At 36.1% G+C, this 20,190-nt stretch overlaps 1 protein-coding gene across 1 annotated transcript; it reads right to left on the bottom strand.

Moving 5' to 3' along the window:
• Window positions 1-1,363: 1,363 nt before the first annotated feature.
• On the bottom strand, window positions 1,364-18,024 carry LOC137233981 (venom serine protease Bi-VSP-like). Its single transcript, XM_067757567.1, has 7 exons — window positions 17,647-18,024; window positions 11,419-11,558; window positions 8,443-9,065; window positions 3,832-3,907; window positions 2,127-2,211; window positions 1,761-2,059; window positions 1,364-1,680 (listed from the first exon to the last, which is right to left on the bottom strand). The coding sequence occupies exons 1-7, from the start codon at window positions 17,780-17,782 to the stop codon at window positions 1,543-1,545; spliced, it is 1,497 nt and encodes a 498-aa protein (XP_067613668.1). The 5' UTR covers window positions 17,783-18,024; the 3' UTR covers window positions 1,364-1,542.
• Window positions 18,025-20,190: the final 2,166 nt, after the last annotated feature.

Raw genomic sequence — 20,190 nt, 5'->3', positions numbered from 1 at the left:
TCCATCTTATATGTTATATCTGTATTTTGCGATTCCAGTTGAGATGACATGTTGGTGGACATTTGTGATGACATTTCGGACTTTTGTGCCGATATTGCATCCAATATCATGTTCAAGTCTGTGTTCGCCATTGTCTGCGGTGTTTCATTTTTCTCCTCCAATTTTGTTGTCTCATCGCCATCAATTTGAAAGACATACTCTTCCACGTCAATTCCTTCTAATTCCATTGCCTCTCGTAGTCGTGCCTGAAGTTCGAGTTTAATGCCGGTTTTATCCAATCCACGGTTCTCCAACTCCTTCTTCAGTCGCGGGATCTTCAATGCACTTAACTTTGCCATGTCCTTGTTGTCCTCTAGAATTTATTCAACAATTCCTGTTCTGACACCAATTGTAACGAATTTGCTGCAAATCCTCTTATTTGCCCTTTTGCTATGTTCTTATCGCTAAACTGTTGAATAAATAACTCCAATATTGAATAATGGAAAAATGGCCTTTATTAAAATACTTCACAATAACACTCAAACTGTGCAACGAATAGCTTAATAACCAAACTGATAGCTTAAATGAAACTGACTTTCAAAATAATACTGCTATTGCTCGCTAGATATCGTCTTAGTCGTAACTGCTTGACAACTCAAATCAAACTGAATTACAGCGCCTCTACATCTGTCGCCTTTTATACTCTTTGGTTTCCTCGTTCGCATTTTTCTAGAATCTACTGGCATTGTCCATGAGCTCTCAAACTTCTCAGCTATAACTAAAGTTGCACAATTTTATACATCTTTTAGGCGCTTCCAGAATCTACTAGTCCAGTAGCTCTCAAACTTCTCAGATATATGCATGTGTTAGTGCATTGACTCTCCGCTGCTCGTATACGTACATGGTACATATATGTAGACGTAGTTATTGTTTCGTTTATGTAGATACATAATGATTGAATTATTGATGTGCATTCACGTCACTGCTTAGCATCGGCTTAGAGACGATAACTTCGCTCAGTGCTGCTAACATTCGTTACAATATTAACTGCGCTCCACGACATTTTCTCAAGCTATGAGTACAACACATCCTTCGATTCCCTATTAATTTGGAAGATGTCTTCTCGGAGGTAGAAATCATTAAACAAGAACTTAAAAAAAATTGTTTTTTCATCAAAATAAATGCTCATAACACAATGATTGATGAACTGCAAGTACTGACAACATTAACCCTTTCACACGCTCGACGGGACGAATGGGTTTGGCTAATTTGCATATGCATTTCTTGCGTAGCTGAGATGAATGCCCAAGCAGGATTATATGCAACATCAAAGGATTAAATGCTGAGAACAAAGGGTAAGAGTGGTAAGAAAAAAACTTCAGACTAGGAAAATTACGAGAATATTTTTTCAAGAGAGTATGATATGTCCTTTGTTGTTTTGTTACATGGCAAAAAAATTTTTTTTTATTTCTTCTTGAACTTCATAAAATACTCGTATCCATGTATGAAAAGTTTTTTTTAGTTTTCTCTCAATGCCTTAAAAGCTAAAAACGTCGTCAAATATTAGCTAGAAATTCGCGCTAAAATCCAGTCAATGAAATATTGTACGCTGGCATAAACGCCAGGAATTTCTGGACGTGCACAGCCAACGCCATACGCCACGACGCCAATCAAATAAAATCGTACGCCACCATTAATCGTCTACGACAAAAGAGTCAAAACAAAGAGAAAGTTTATAAGAATTGTTTGAATTAATTAAGTTTGTATCAAATTAGTGCTACCTCTGGTATCATTAGCGGTCCACCCGAGTCACCTTGACACGTATCTCTACCACCGGACAACACGCCAGCGCATATTACGGCCGCATCAAATTGGTCTTCAGTCATCAAGCGATTTATACGCCGATAACTTTTACGACACACATCATTACTTAGCACTGGTACTTGTAGCTCCTGTAAGACCTTCGCAGATGTGCCACCTTCTAGAGTTTTGCCCCAACCCACCACAAAGGGATTGTAGTTGATGTAAGATTTTCTTCGTAACTGCGCCGTACTAGGCAAGCAGATGGGTTTTATTGTATCTATGGGAAGAAGTTGTTTTGGGTTTGAATTAGTAACTTGAACTTGATTTTGTTGGAAACAACTTACTGCTAAATTTTACATCACGTTCAAGCCACACCACACCTATGTCGTTTCGCCCATTGGATTTTTTGTAGTTGGGATGACGCTCTTTCTGTAATAGACATAATTCGGTTTACTCAAGTCATCTACTGTTTTAGAAAATGAAAATGTGAAAGTTCAAATCCAGTTCTATAATATTGTGGCGAATATTAGCATCACTAAGGTGATACTAAGTAATAAAGGCACAATAACAATAAAGCAAGCTGCACTCTAAAGAAATCAATCATCATTTACACACATATGTACATACAAGGCAAGGGAGAGATACTCACAAACGCATGTAATCATCAGCCGAAGTAGTACTCACATATACACACGTATATGGCTCCAAACTACCAATATATATGTATATGGCTGGTAGCCAAACATGAAGTTCGCGAAATTACTAGACCTTAGGAGAAATGTGTGAACGAGGAAACCGAGAGTATAGAAGCAGCGCAAGCGGAGGCATGACTAAGCAGTTTTGATTTAAACCCGCAATTAGTTGTGAAGTAAGAGCTATTGTGAAGTACTCTCAAAGTAGTTTAATAAAGACTATTTTGCATTATTGAATATTGGAGTTATTTATTTGACAATTTAGCGATTCGAATGTTTGCATAAGGTATACAATAACCAGGATTTCCCAAAATTTTTTACAATATCCAACCCCAATTATAACAGTATAACAATTATCCACCCTGTCGGAAGACAACAAAACAAAAAGAATCAATAACAGTACCTTGAAGGCCGATCACTAATTCGCTATCGAAGTATTAAAGTTGTTATTGATGAGTTATCGGGTTTTTATCGACGGGTTACGGGTGTGCTATCCATTTATTATCGACGAGTTTTGTCGTAAGTTCTCTTATAGGCGTGTTATCGGAAAGTTATCGAGCTGCTCTCGAAAATGTATCAATTTGTTATCGAAAATGATTCATTATCAAAAAGTGATAGATTTTTTATCGAAAAAATGTTGATTAATATCGAATTATTATCGATTTGTTATCGAAAAAGATTCTTTATCAAAAAATTATAGATTTTTTATCGAAAAAGTGTTGATTTAGTGTCTAAGAGTTATCGATTTGTTATCGAAAAGATATTTAATTGTTATCGAAAGTTATCGATTATCTGTTTCTTTCTTCTTATAAACTTGCTATGAATAACAAGGGTTCTTGATGAAATATCGATTTTTTACGACGAGTTGTCGGCTTGTTATCGAAACGTTATCGATTTGTTTTCGAAAAGTTAGCGATTATTTGTTTCAAAGTTATCGGTATGTTATCAGAATTTATAAATTCCTTATCGAAAATAAGATATAAATTTGTTATAAAAAAGTGTTCGTTATGCTAACGAAAAGTTATCGATATTTTATCGAAAATTTATCCACTTAATATCAAAAAGTTATCTAGTTAATTCGAGTCGGTACTAACCATGAATTCGCAGGTGGTGGAAAAACGTTGTGGGGATCCCGATCCCGTCCAAAAAGCTTTCGTCAGACAAGAGTGTGTAAACAGTAGGACCGAGCTCTTCCGTAGGTCGGCGGGTCCGACAGTGAGCTCAGGACTTTGAAAACTGGAGGAAAACGATATGAAGTAGTGAGGAGTAGTATATTCGGGACTAAAGCCTACGTAGATTCCTTCACAACAGGATATATGTGAGGCCAGTGGCAGAAAAATATATATAGTTTTCTTACCTTCGATACGCGAATATCCTCGTGGCGCGTTTCCGAATCTGTACTCAAATCATATTCACCTAAGCGTACGAAAGTTCTAGAATTAATAGAAAAATATGTATGTTATTAAGAAAAAAGAATTTAAAAAAGTGTAACTCTAAGCTAAGAATGTAAACTAGTGATATGAGAATCTGAGTAATTAAGGAATAAAGCCTAGCTAGAATTAATAGAAAACAAGTAAGGAAGGCTAAGTTCGGGTGTAACCGAACATTACATACTCAGTTGAGAGCTGTGGAGACAAAGTAAGGGAAAATCACCATATTGTAAAAAGAACCTAGGGTAACCCTGGAATGTGTTTGTATGACATGTGTATCAAATGGAAGGTATTAAAGAGTATTTTAAGAGGAAGTGGACCATAGTTCTATAGATGGACGCCATTTAGGGATATCGCCATAAAGGTGGACCAGGCCTGACTCTAGAATTTGTTTGTACGATATGGGTATCAAATGAAATGTGTTAATGATAATTTTAAAAGGGAGTGGGCCTAAGTTCTATAGGTGGACGCCTTTTCGAGATACCGCCATAAAGGTGGACCAGGGGTGACTCTAGAATTTATTTTGTACGATATGGGTATCAAATGAAAGGTATTAATGAGTATTTTAAAAGGGCGTGGGCCTAAGTTCTATAGATGGACGCCGTTTCGAGATATCGCCATAAAGGTGGACTAGGGGTGACTCTAGAATTTATTTTGTACGATATGGGTATCAAATGAAAGGTATTAATGAGTATTTTAAAAGGGCGTGGGCCTAAGTTCTATAGATGGACGCCGTTTCGAGATATCGCAATAAAGATGGATCAGGGGTGACTCCAGAATGTGTTTGTACGATATGAGTATCAAATGAAAGGTGTTAATGAGTATTTTAAGAGGGCGTGGGCCTTAGTTCTATATGTGGACGCCTTTTCGAGATATCGCCATAAAGGTGGACCAGGGGTGACTCTAGAATTTGTTTGTACTATATGGGTATCAAATGAAAGGTGTTAATGAGTATTTTGAAAGGAAGTGGGCCTTAGTTCTATAGGTGGACGCCTTTTCGGAATATCGTTATAAAAGTGGACCAGGGGTGACTTTAGAATGCGTTTGTACAATATGGGTATCAAACGAAAGGTGTAAACAAGTGTTTTAAAACGGAGTGGGCCTTAGGTCTATAGGTGGATGCCTTTTCGGAATTTCGTTATAAAAGTGGACCAGGGTTGACTCTAGAATGCGTTTGTACAATATGGGTGTCAAACGAAAGGTGTTAATAAGTGTTTTAAAAGGGAGTGGGCCTTAGTTCTATAGGTGGACGCCTTTTCGGAATATCGTTATAAAAGTGGACCAGGGTTGACTTTAGAATGCGTTTGTACAATATGGGTATCAAACGAAAGGTGTAAACAAGTGTTTTAAAACGGAGTGGGCCTTAGGTCTATAGGTGGATGCCTTTTCGGAATATCGTTATAAAAGTGGACCAGGGTTGACTCTAGAATGCGTTTGTACAATATGGGTATCAAACGAAAGGTGTTAATAAGTGTTTTAAAAGGGAGTGGGCCTTAGTTCTATAGGTGGAATATCGTTATAAAAGTGGACCAGGGGTGACTTTAGAATGCGTTTGTACAATATGGGTATCAAACGAAAGGTGTAAACAAGTGTTTTAAAACGGAGTGGGCCTTAGGTCTATAGGTGGATGCCTTTTCGGAATTTCGTTATAAAAGTGGACCAGGGTTGACTCTAGAATGCGTTTGTACAATATGGGTGTCAAACGAAAGGTGTTAATAAGTGTTTTAAAAGGGAGTGGGCCTTAGTTCTATAGGTGGACGCCTTTTCGGAATATCGTTATAAAAGTGGACCAGGGTTGACTTTAGAATGCGTTTGTACAATATGGGTATCAAACGAAAGGTGTAAACAAGTGTTTTAAAACGGAGTGGGCCTTAGGTCTATAGGTGGATGCCTTTTCGGAATATCGTTATAAAAGTGGACCAGGGTTGACTCTAGAATTTGTTTGTACTATATGGGTATCAAATGAAAGGTGTTAATGAGTATTTTGAAAGGAAGTGGGCCTTAGTTCTATAGGTGGACGCCTTTTCGGAATATCGTTATAAAAGTGGACCAGGGTTGACTCTAGAATGCGTTTGTATAATATGGGTATCAAATGAAAGGTATTAATGAGTATTTTAAAAGGGCGTGGGCCTTAATTCTATAGGTGGACGCCTTTTCGAAATATCGCCATAAAGGTGGACCAGGGGTGACTCTAGAATTTGTTTGTACGATATGGGTATCAAATGAAAGGTGTTAATGAGTATTTTAAAAAGGAGTGGGCCTTAGTTCTATATGTGGACGCCTTTTCGAGATATCGCCATAAACGTGGACCAGGGGTGACTCTAGAATTTGTTTGTACTATATGGATATCAAATGAAATGTGTTAATGAGTATTTTAAAAGAGCGTGGCCCTTAGTTCTATAGGTGGATGCCTTTTCGAGATATCGCCATAAACGTGGACCAGTGGTGACTCTAGAATTTGTTTGTACGATATGGGTATCAAATGAAAGGTGTTAATGAGTATTTTAAAAGGGCGTGGGCCTTAGTTCTTAAGGTGGACGCCTTTTCGAAATATCGCCATAAAGGTGGACCAGGGGCGACTCTAGAATTTGTTTGTACGATATGGGTATCAAATGAAAGTGTTAATGAGTATTTTAAAAAGGAGTGGGCCTTAGTTCTATATGTGGACGCCTTTTCGAGATATCGCCGTAAACGTGGACCAGGGGTGACTCTAGAATGTGTTTGTACGATATGGGTATCAAATTAAAGGTATTAATGAGGGTTTTAAAAGGAAGTGGCCCTTAGTTGTATATGTGAAGGCGTTTTCGAGATATCGACCAAAATGTTGACCAGGGTGATCCAGAACATCATCTGTCGGGTACCGCTAATTTATTTATATATGTAATACCACGAACAGTATTCCTTCCAAGATTCCAAGGGCTTTTGATTTCGCCCTGCAAAACTTTTTCATTTTCTTTTACTTAATATGGTAGGTGTCACACCCATTTTACCAAGTTTTTTTCTAAAGTTATATTTTGCTTCAATAGACCAATACAATTACCATGTTTCATCCCTTTTTTCTATTTGGTATATAATTATGGAATTTTTTTAATTTTTCGTAATTTTCGATATCGAAAAAGTGAGCGTGGTCATAGTCGGATTTCGGCCATTTTTTACACCAATACAAAGTGAGTTCAGATAAGTACGTCAACTGAGTTTAGTAAAGATATATCGATTTTTGCTCAAGTTATCGTGTTTACGGCCGAGCGGAAGGACAGACGGTCGACTGTGTATAAAAACTGGGCGTGGCTTAACCGATTTCGCCCTTTTTCACAGAAAACAGTTATCGTCCTAGAATCTAAGCCTCTACCAAATTTTACAAAGATTGGTAAATTTTTGTTCGAATTTTGGCATTAAAAGTATCCTAGACAAATTAAATGAAAAAGGGCGGAGCCACGCCCATTTTGAAATTTTATTTTATTTTTGTATTTTGTTGCACCATATCATTACTGGAATTGAATGTTGACTTAATTTACTTATATACTGTAAAGATATTAACTTTTCTTTTAAAATTTGAATTTAAAAAAAAAAATTTTAAAAGTGGGCGTGGTCGTTCTCCGATTTTGCTAATTTTTATTAAGCAGGCATATAGTAATAAGTGTAACGTTCCTGCCAAATTTCATTATGATATCTTCAACGACTGCCAAATTACAGCTTGCAAAACTTCTAAATTACCTTCTTTTAAAAGTGGGCGGTGCCACGCCCATTGTCCAACATTTTACTAGTTTTCTATTCTGCGTCATATGTTCAACTCACCTACCAAGTTTAATCGCTTTATCCGTATTTGGTAAGGAATTATCGCACTTTTTCGATTTTTCGAAATTTTCGATATCGAAAAAGTGGGCGTGGTTATTGTCCGATATCGTTCATTTTAAATAGCGATCTGAGATGAGTTCCCAGGAATCTACATACCAAATTTCATCAAGATACCTCAAAATTTACTCAAGTTATCGTGTTAACGGACAGACGGACGGACGGACGGACGGACATGGCTCAATCGAATTGTTTTTCGATACTGATGATTTTGATATATGGAAGTCTATATCTATCTCGATTCCTTTATACCTGTACAATCAACCGTTATCCAATCAAAGTTAATATACTCTGTGAGCTCTGCTCAACTGAGTATAAATATGTATGTTATTAAGAAAAAAGAGTTTAAAAAAGTGTAACTCTAAGCTAAGAATGTAAACTAGTGATATGAGAATCTGAGTAATTAAGGAATAAAGCCCGAGTATTACGATTTATCATAAGTAAGACAACCCTAATTTGAGAGCTCCTAATAGTTGTAGGCTAAATTTATCTTAAAATTTTTGCGGGTTTCGGTATCATGTCTTTCTCAATATATATCAGAGAATATGGTCTCAAGAATACCGAATACCCGAGTTCTCTTGCAACTGGACTGTTAAGTCCGGTCAATTCATAAAATACTCAGAAGCACACACCAGTAGTCAGGGAAAATCGCAAGGCCTTCGTAATAATTCATATACCCAACTTACAAATCACTTCTTATACAATGCGCTGCCGTAACCACATGCCTCGAAGATACCAATGTACCACCGCATTTAAATGGTGATGCCGATCCCAAGTCGTCGTAGCCCAATAACGCCGCCCAAGGCCAATCACTTATTTTACTTGCTTTTCCACCAACAATTTTTTTAAATGAACGCACAACACTACCACAACTTCCGCTCGCTGAACTGGAGGATATTCCCGGATTGCCAGTTAGGCGCATTGGCGTGGTCTCACGTGATGACGTTGAAGGACAACAAACCACATAACCATAACCGCCACAATTTCGATTCGAATTACGCAAATATACGATGAATGATGCATCCGTCGAACGTGAATTAAGTTGGCGTAGTAGCGGTTCACAATTATTTATTTCTTGACATGATCCCGCACTGGAATCGGGCGCACGACAAGACTCTCCTGCTCTGTTTTCAAAAAAGCCATCATCAAATCCATTCGTGTTGAAAATATTACGGAGATCGAGAGGTGCTTGTTGTCGTTCTGCATTAAACGGTTTTTGCTCTGATTGCTGTGCGATTGGCTGTCGTGCTGGTTGTCTTCGGCGTGTTGGACGATATTGTTCAGGGCTTTTTGGACGTGCGCAACAAAACTTAAAAAGAAAATGAAGTTAGGTAAAAAAGTTTGAGTATATTTAAGGATTTTTGAATTATAAAAATGTTTCAGACTAAAAACATGCCGAAATTCTCTAAAAATCCAAATACATAGTAAAATGCGCCTAAAAGTATGCAAAACTTATTGATGTATCTCACATCCTAATTTATTTTCAGTTATTGTACGTAGTTAGAGCCCGTTTAACTTAGTCTGTTCCCATTGTGACTCGTACCCGGAAACGCACTGAGAGGCATATGAAGTGCTCATAGATTGGAGGCTTTTAATATTCGCTTGACTGTCAAGGTAGATTTTCAAAAATGTAGGATTCTTGGATTTCACAGGACATCTTGGATATCGCCTGAAACGGATTACAATGATTTTGCAGGCCTATACTTAGGAAAAGAGGTGGATATATCGTCCCATTCCGTGGAGAAGAACTCCGGAACTAAAATAAATATATCGTACCATTCGTATTCACTGCCACTATATTGCAGTCGGTGTAGTGCAATCTTGTCGGCGTTAGCTCTTCGGAATGGTTTCCACATTACTGACAATGCTCAAGGTTGATGTCGCTCCAGAGCAGGTCTATGATACAACTTGCTTCCTAGACGAGTCTATTGGGTGGATATAAGCATGGAAGCTGACCGCTGTTCTCTGGTTATATTGCAGACTTTGCTCAGTCCCTGTCACCAAACTGCTGAGACATGCATGTTGCAGTTCAGTTTACTGCGTAAGTATATTCGAAGTATTTCTGACTTTACCAGTGCGGATAATATACTTTCTTGCATCCAGTTTCCGTCTGGATACTCAATGTAGCTGTTTGTAGCTGGGCACTTCGGGAGGACCTTGCACAGCCTGCTGATTTACAGATTTCCCTCTATATTGTCGCACACCTTTTTCCAAAACCCACTTTGGACCTTTTTTGCTGTCTTCTTGAGTTGTTTACGGCATCTTTGCTAGTTTGTCAGATACAGGCCCTGGGTTATATATTTTTATAAGTTTTGCAATTGCGGTCACCGCAGTGTGCTGATCAGTTGCGTTTCAATTACAAAACAAGGTCATCGCTCGGCAGTGGTTTGGCAAACAATCAGACACTTGTAGCTACCGTTGGGAGTTGGCGTGCAAAAAAAAAGGTCCCTTCCCGCCAATTTGTAGGTAAAATTAAAAAAAGGAATCATACTAAAAGCTGAAATCAGGTTCTTACATGCTCTACTTATATAGAAATATCGGCAGTAAGAAGGAAAAAATCGGCATGAGTGACAAAAAGTCACTTGTTTCAAAAAGTAACCAATTCACAAAATAGCAGCTTGTTCCAAAATAAGAAAATTTGAATAAAAGAACTTCTCGGAATATGTGACTTTTCTGTCATTTGTAATTTTTTATCACTAGGGATTTTTTGAATCTATGACTTTTAAGAAAAATAAAATTTTTATGTGGTTTTCTTTAATCGTTTTTAGTTGTGGTAACACTACGGACTCATTCAGTCTATGTAAGGTCCTCATGGACCGGCTAGTTCACTTAGCCTAGCCTTTTCGATCTGATTACATATTTCCCATCGGTAATGAGCGTTAAAAAGCATCGGAATTATACAAATTACACCCGAAACAAAACCTGCAGCTCTTCCAAAGGGCCTCAAGTGGTGCAGTGGTAAATTCTCCATAGTCCAGCAGTAATTGCGGTACACCTTTTCGGAACTTTCTGCACCCGAAGTATTTACCAAATTTATGATATTGTGACGAATATTAGCATCACTAAGCTAATACTACATAAATAATCACGCAACAATAAAAAAACTTGAAGCAGCCACTCGTATATACAAGAACACATCAGCCATCATTTATACACATTCATACAAGGCAACGAAGAAATATTTCACACATACATGTGGTCATCAGCCGAAGTTGTTACTCACACATACACACGCATATATGATGCTCAATTACCAAGCAGGAGATACAGCAATTCTAGAAGGCGAAACGTCTAGACTTTAGTAGAAATATGCGAATGAAGCAACGGAGAATGTAAGAGCAGCGCAAACTGAGTAGTCAGTACTCAGTTTGATTTAAACACGCTATTTGTTGCGAAGTGAAGTATAATTGTACTACTCCTAAAGTAGTCTAATAAAGACCACTTTGCAATACTGAATTTTGGAGTGATTTATTCAACAGTTTAACAATTCAAACGTTAGCAGAAGGTTTCAAGTAAGCGGAATTTCCCAAAATTCGTTATAATATTCATTAAAGAAACAAATTTCGATTTGATATATGCCTAGTAAAAAGTCTACAACAAAAATTCAACTGAGTGCTAAATATAGAAGTGGCTCATTTGCATGTAGATTTAATTACGCTTACCAAATTACCGCTACAAGCACGCTGTGCAGCTAATACATATTGTTGATTCTGTCTGCGATTTTCATGCATCACCTCCGGGCATGAGTTAAATTGTGAACAAACACCATAATAATTTTCTGGAGTAAAACAATTTTGTTGAGCTAAAGAAAATAAACGAAATTGGAAAATCAAGTTAGGCATTATAAGTAATCATAATACTAGAATTAGTAAATCATAATTCTGTATTTAGTATTCGACTTTTAGTATAATCTCTATCTTGTAACAGGATTTTAATTAAAGTTTCCATACTTATGTTATAAAGATATAAAATACAGCACGCGTACATTAACCTCATATTTTATTAGCTTGAAAACTAATTACAATTGCAAATGATCAAGAAAACACTTAAACTGTTTACCTTCTTATTATTCAGCATAACCTAGTTAGGACTATGAAAAATTTATTTTACTATACTTAAACACAATTAGCTTTTAATGATATAAATTACCAAATTCATACATGGCTTTTTGAGACGCATGCTATGAACACACGAAGCCTCTCATAATTTAAGCTCTCATTCTTTATTCAGTCTCGAAACCAGCCGAACTTTTTTTCCATTTTATTGAAATGCATTGGTCCATTTTTCGAAAAGCATTTGCTCCTTTCTCAAATACTTTTGGCCTCTTCTCAAATACATTTGCCACCTTTTCAAATACAGTTGAAGGTGTTGTCCACTTCCATACAAAAATTTTAAGGGTGATTCACGTACTGAGTGTTAAGTTTTTTCGTGATTGGATTAGGTGTCTTATCGCTGCAAAATGAGTTGGGCTTAATAGCGGAGCTACGAACGAACCTCTGTGCTACGGTGCTATCAACACCAAATATTTAAGTGGACTGTAGATACTAAAACGGCACCATACTTGCGTGTTTTTTAGTGTTTTTAAGCTATATTTATATTATTCGCATAAACAACCCAAATGTGCGAAATACCTCTTCAAGGCAAATTTGAACGAAAGACTTAAGACACAAACCTCCTCTATGCAGTTTTAAAGCAACTCAATATAGATCAAATCTAATCACTTCTTCTGTGATAATTTCATTCTTCGCATATTTTTTTAGAAGTGAAAAATATGTTCAACTTAAAATTTCAGTTTTTCTCATAATTTTATTGAATGTGCATGAACAATTTAACGTGGAACTTAGTATTATGTTTTGAGCGTAACTAAATTTAAAATAGCGTACTGTGCATTTTCAAATACCGAATACTTTTCGAGAACTGAGTACGTTTTGAGTGCAAATTACTTTTGAAAAGTTTAACTACTTTAGATTATTTATAGAGATGGGAAAGGGGTAAATACCGAAATGGCAAATACCCGGTAAATTGGTTATATATGGCAAAAATGGATAGATACCCAAATATTTACCCAAAATAAGGGTAAAAATAATCTTTTGGAAAATATGGGAAACAAACACACAAATTCAATCCAAAATGTACCCGACTTGTGATGTATTGTTGGGTAGTTATCCATTGCGCTATCGAATAATTTAGTTTTAATCTGTAATCCAGCGTTTTTAATAAATCTTTACCCGATTATGAACTCCGTTGCCCAAATTTTAGTTAACCGAGCAAAAATTTTAAGTCAGAAAAGGGTCAGAAAAATATTGTGACGAATATTAGCATCACTAAGTAATACTAACATAACTAAGCGGTTATTAAATAAAGTCACAACAGCAATAAAGCAAGCTGCCACTCTTGTGTACGTAAAAAAATTAATGAACATTTACACACGTACATACAAGGCAACGAAGAGATATTACGCGCACACACTTGTGGTCATCAGCCGAAGTAGTGCCCATACATACACATGCATATGTCTTTGAAAAACGCATAAATTACAAATATACATGTATATCACTGGTAACCAAGCAAGAGATTCTAGAAGGCGAAACATCTAGACTTTAGTAGAAATATGCGAACGAAGCAACGGCGAGTATAAAAGCAGCGCAAGTTGAGTAATCAATAACCAGTTTACTTTAAACAAGCTATCAGTTGCGAAGTGAACTATAATTGTGAAGTATAATTGTACTACGCCCAAAGTAGTCTAATAAAGACCATTTTGCAATATAGAATATTGGAGTGATTTATTCAACAGTTTAGCGAAAGTTAGCAGAAGGTTTCAAAGAAGCGGAATTTCTCCAAATTCGTTACAAGATATAAATTGGAGCGTTTACAGTCGTTATGTGCTCATTTGGGAGGCCGGAACCAATGTATTTTCCTTCTTTCAATGGTCCTCCTCTATGACTCAATTAACGTATATCATTTGAGCCTAAATAAGAGTCCGAGACGAGTTTCAAAAGGCTTTTAAACAGCATATTATACTCTACTGGAACTCTTTCCGGTGTCATTTTTAACTCTCGTAAACTCAGCTAATATGGCATCTATTGACCTATTTATTAGGCACCGTCAACGCTTATTGGGGCATATATACTTTGATACACCTGGACAGAGCATGGCTGCTTTGCGGTCTCATTAAAAATGTTGAAAAGCGTGCATGAGCGGAGAAACATCGATGCTTATACAAAAAAAAGAATAGCAAGGCTATCAATAATGTACAAATATATTTCATTTTGTATTAAAATGAAAAGTTGTCGTAACATATTAGCAATACTTGTTCCAGACTCGCTTTGACGAACATAAATATTTGATAAATGATAATTTTTGCATAATAAGTTAGGAGCTTTTAAGCCGTTAAATAAAAAACAAACATTAAATTTTTTTTACCCTCTCACGCGTTTCGACGCTTTTCTGATTCCTACTTTGCCCATTTATTTTGGACTCGTTTCGGATTCTGAAATTATGAGCGTCGTGATTATGTTTGAGGGGTAGCTTTAGCTACCGAAGCGAAGCGCTTACAGTTTTGGAGTTCAATATGGATCCCAAATATGTTAAAAAATCAGCCTCAAAAATTCTATCACCTAAGAGTCTTTTATGACTCCAATTTGATGAAGAAACGAAAAATATTAAAATTAGTAAACTAGGCAGCTCCGGAAAAAAACTCAGAAAATTATCTGCGACAATTTATTTTAAATAAAAATTCAATTCAACTAATACTAATTTCATTTCTATCTGATCCTCATGAGAGATTTATCACAACAATTGTCTCCCCTATCTTTTCCACTTAGGATATGTGTCAAAAATTCTTCCTAAAAGCCCTGAAGTAGTGTCATTAAATAACTGAAAATTAGCAGTATATGAGGCCAAAAAGGTTCATACATATATGATGTCGGAAGGAGGTCTGTATAAGACATGTGTTAGAGGCAAAATACGAGCGTGCTACAAGTTATATCAAATTCACTTCAGGCTCCTAAATGAGTTCATAATAAGTGCAAACGATCCAAAATTCGGACTCCTTTCGGACTAATTATTGACTCCAAATGTTTGCTGGGTTGTTTATTTAAATCAAAACGATTTTTTTTTTATTTTCAAACGACGTATAAATTTAATTGCTGAATTGTAATTCCAAGCAGCCTCGACTCAAACGATTTTTAAATATCCAAAAAAAGATACAAAAAGTAAATTCCATCTCTAATTATTTACAATCTCTGCATCCAAAAATCGAATTTTTTGTACTTTTGTCTCAGTCGCTCCCAAACACTGATGATATGTAGAGGGGAGTCAGATTGGAAAGCACTACACAGTATTAAGTTTAATGTATGACAAGGAATAAAAATTATTCTATTTCGTAATAGAAAGTTAGCAATCTAAAAAGTGCTCTGTTAGCATCAGGCAATAATCAACTATTTTATTCTTTGCGAAGATGATTTTAAAAATCCCAATACGATGTCAGCAAATCCGATATTGGATATATTACTGAAGCCCAAAGAGAGAATGGTAATAGCTGAAGCAGCAAAGTACTCAACATTTCGTCACCAGATAATCATATGTCGACCACTTCCGACGTAATCGTTATAACTTGTCCTTAATAAGGGGTAAGTGCTCTGAAAGGCATTCAGAAAGTAGTAATAATTCTCTTGGTGTTACGAATTGGTGACAGCTTAAACGGTTAAGCGCCAATAAAATATGTAATAGATGTATATTTGGACGATTTTACCGTCATCCCTTGTCAAATTGGATTTTGATTTTCAGTGTTGTTTTTTTTTTTTTTTTTGAAATTAAAATTAATAATAAACACTGGTTGTGGGTAAATGCTTATTATGCACCAACTAGAATGCTAAAGTAACACAACAATTTAAAACACGAAAATCACAAAACGCAATTTTCAACGGGATGCAGGGCTATCTTGGTGTCTGCAAAAGTGTTCTTCTCTAATTGCTATCGCCTGCTCTTAACGGTGCGTGAATATTTCCCTGAATATTGCTTCCATACTGTACCGGAGCCATCTCCTTTGAAACAATGGCTAAGTGACTTGATTTCCAAGACCCAAATGTGCTGAATCTGCATTTGATGACAGCAAGTATTTCGTTTTGCCCTCTTCCTACTATGGTTTCCTGTTCGGAGTAAGCGGAACTTAGGGCGCGGTTATTAAAGCCTACAATTTGAGTGTCGTCAGTATACTAGAGAGTGTTACGGTGGACTTTTGCGGAAAATTTCACTAAAGTTTTTTTTCGAAAAGGCGAGAGGAGAAGATTTCGTTGGTGACAAATACATGATTCAGTTATAATTGGCTGCGAACAGACATGATTGCGGCCCTCTGCTGAAAATTGTGGAAAAAATTAGACTTTGGAAAGATCAATTCGTTGATCGGAGGCCTCAATCAGTCCACGTGAGAATTGTCCTGTAAGATACAAGTCAACACCTTGCGGAATAATTGGGAATTTTGGGGTAGCACATGGTGTGCGTGGTTATCATGAATTTCATATCATCGCAATCACTAAGTTTGTGATGGTATGATATTAGATTTACACATCTACTTGCGACTATTGTTTTATAAATAGATATCTTTGAGGTGAATTTGTAGGTGTAGCAATTAGAATAACTCCTTAATGAGTTATAGTTAGAAATAAGTTAAAATTATTTTGGAGGAATTTTTATTTTGTGGGTAACAAGTGGGAATGGAAGTAAAGAGTAGGACATAGTTAGAAGGGTTCAGCGCTATTCAGCTTCGGTAAGCCACAAACTAGAGACGTCACAGGAGATAGGTTTATGGATAGCGTTGTAAGGCAGCATTTCCTATCAGTGCACCATACTCAGATATTTAACAAAAATAAGACCTCTCTTTCTAGAGGTCAAAACTATTCTGCATACAGGGCCTTCAACCCTTAAGTAGGGCTTTCGCCCTGAACCCCCCATTAATTTACTTTAACTCCTAACTACAGACCAAGGTGGTTTTCATCCAATTCCAGAGAACATTTTTGTTTCCATCGGGTGATGAAAATGTCAAAATTTTAACAAAAATTTACTGGATTATTATAATTAATAATTTTATGGGAATGGTAATTATCAAAACAAAAACCATACACTAATTTCTACGCCACATTTCATTAACAAATTTGTATTTTACCCGTAATCAATAATGGTGCATTAAACCGTTTTAAAGTTATATGCACGATAGTGCGAGCGCCAATGTCTCCTTTCATTTTAGGCACCAATGATCTATTTACCCCATAATTGTAATGAAAGTTAAATCATTCAGAATTGTCTGAATGATAAATAATGAGTTGCTTAAGTAAAATTTGTGCAAGATGAATCGAAGCGTTGGAGCTGGGAGAGATGGATTGTGAGACGATTTGGTCGGCTTCATTAGGACAAACCAGAACGTGGGCAATGAATTTGAACGCATGTAAGCTACCGATAATTGAAGGTGACAAAGAACATACTCCGTGTCTTCCAGCAGAGTATGAAACATTTTTTTTTTCTTTATTGTCAGCCCTGAGAGATGAATACCTAAGGTAATCCAGCGACTATGACGCGCAGAGCAGTTCACCACAAGCATACTCAAGGGACATTGCTTTTTCATACGCACACGAGAAATTGTAGGCATGTAACAAGAGCCATCTATAAGACGCAAAGCCCATAAAGAGGTTGAATTCGGCAAGTACTCTGATATAATCAACTGAATAGGGGAAATTTTCGTGCAGCAATCTTCAGATGTACGAAAGACTTAAGACACAAACCTGATATAATTTTTTGACACCAGATGAACGATACAAATCTTAAATATTTTTTAATTATTTTTATTTATTTGGACAAAAATTATTGAAAACAAAAACATTTAGTGTCACACGAACCTTTAATAGATATTTTTAACGTTGAACATAACATCAACAAAGCAATAAATTTCTTCATCTTTGTTTTTAATCTTAGAATATTTACACCCGGAGTATTAATACGATGTATGTAACTTTGCCAAATTTTCGTATACATTAATTATTAGAACTGAATTGTCTTTTGGTAAAGATTTCGTTTAAAACTTTTTTTATATTCCTTTAGTGCTTTTTACTTTAAATGTATTTTATTTGAAATTTTTTTAGAATTTTTTTTATACAAACACTGTAACACATAAAAACTAGATTAAAATTCACTTATATCTAAATTCGAATATACTAAGCGTTATTGCTTTAACCCTCGATTCACGTTCGCTCTGAATTCATAACTGTTACGAAGAATTTTAATCAAAGGTGCTGAAAGCTTTGTATCAACCAACAATTTTATGAATATGCGTAAGTATGTTTAAATATAGGTATTTACATACATACACACCTACCTACCTTCTTAAAAGAACCTTCATTAATGCTTGCTTTAAATTTAAAAACTATAATTCATCCGGTTTTAAGTACACATTTTATACAGAATTTAAATTTTTTTTAATTAATTAAAGTGGTTGAACAAGTGGTGATTCCCGATCAACATAAGTTTCACATACAGACATATGCAAATACTTACGCTGTTGCTTAGCTCGTAGTAAATTTAGAAAAAGTGAACGATATTCATAACAAAACAACTGCGATGGCAGCAAAATGGAAATTTTTTAATATTTAAATGAATGAAATGAGGTACTCCTATATATAATTTATCGATTTGTACTATTACTAAATGCATAAGATTTGCATATATACATAACCTCACTACTTCCACAGCGTGTGTTTAATATGGTGCCTTGGCCGGTGTTGATGCATAGAATTTGGTCATCGCCTTACGACGTACTCGACCTTACACAGGGAGGGTAAGATAGTACGTAAGAATTGACGCATTGGCAGCCACATAACATTTGACAAAGGCTGGTGAGTTTTCGTTTTGTTTGATAGCCAGCGTTAATTGCAAAGATAATGTCCATGGATCGAATGGAGAACCATTTTTGACCACGGCATTCATCTTCTTCTTCTTAATTGACGCTTAAACGTTTAAAAGGTTATGGCTTTCAACAAGGGCGCCAAGTGGGCACACCAAGGGAGTGTACATCGTTTTCCACCTCCCTTGTTCTCGCCCTCTTCTTCAGTTTGCATAGGCGGGTTCCGATAAAAAGATTTTTTTAGCCGGCGTTCAATTCGCTGGCCTATGTTGATGTCTGCGTAAATCTCATATAGCTCAAATCGCCTTCGGTAGTAGCCATCGCCAACGCCCAGAGCCGCTTCATCTGATGTTGTCATAGTCCATGCTTCTGCACCATATAGCAGGACGGGTACGATAAGTGACTTGAAGAGCATGATATTCGTTTGCTGAGAGAGGACTTTACTTTTCAATTGCATACCTACTCCAAATTGCCTACGAAACCACGGTATTCTAGGCAAAGAACAACAGGTTCAAAAACCTCGCTGTAATGGGGGTCCCAGCGAGACATTTTTCCACCACTAATACAGCACCACGGATACTTTAAAGCTCTGATTTTTCTTGTTTTGCCCTTGCTTAATTTATATTCAGGTCAAGGAAAGGAAAAGAAAGAAAGGAAACTAAAGGAATGGAGAGGAAAGAAAAGTAAGGGAAAGAAGAGAAGGAGGGAAGAGGAAAGGAAAGATCAGAAGTCAAAATTAAAGCCGAAACCGAAATCGACACCGGACAGCACGTTATCAGTTTGTTATCGAAGTGTCAAAGGTTCCATATTTATGACTTATCGATTTGTTACAGGTGTGGATAATTGACGATGTACAGACGAGCTAAGATTTTTTATAGAAGTGCTATCGATGTCAAAGGTTATCTATGTGTTACTAATTTTGTATCGACAATTTATCGGATCTTTGTCGAAAAGTTATAGATTATTTGCTGAAAAGTTATCGATTTGTTACCAAAAAGTAATCAATTCGCTATCAAAAAGTAATCGATAATTTATGGAAAAGTATCGTTTTATTATTAAGAAGCTATCGTTTTTTTATCAAAAAAATATCGATTTTTCAGCGAAAAGCTATTGAGTTGTTATCCGAGTGCTGCCATTTTGCTATCTAAACAAAAGTTATCTATGAGCCACTGACCTTTTATTGGTGGTTGCTTTTTTATCGAAAATATATCGATTATTTTTTGAAAATTTATCATTTTTAAACGATTTGTTATGGAAAATTTATCAATGTGCTATCAAAAAGTTACCAATATTTTATGGAAAATATAGATTTATTATTGAGGATCTATCTATTTTTTATCGAAAAGACATCGATTGCTTATAGAAAAGCTACCCGAATGCCGCCAGTTTGCATTAACAAAAGTTATTTAGGTCAGTAGCCCATAGATTGATCTTTTATCCACGGTTGGGTTTTATCGAAAACTTATCGATTATTTATTGAAAAGTTATGTTACCAAAAAATGTTGTTATCAAAATTTTAACTATTTTTCTATTTTCTATAGAA

Source organism: Eurosta solidaginis, chromosome 5 (assembly GCF_040869045.1).
Source record: "Eurosta solidaginis isolate ZX-2024a chromosome 5, ASM4086904v1, whole genome shotgun sequence".
NCBI classification, from domain to species: Eukaryota; Metazoa; Arthropoda; class Insecta; order Diptera; family Tephritidae; genus Eurosta; species Eurosta solidaginis.
The sequence above is the reverse complement of the archived record's forward strand: the minus strand, read 5'-3'. Positions and strand labels throughout refer to the sequence as shown.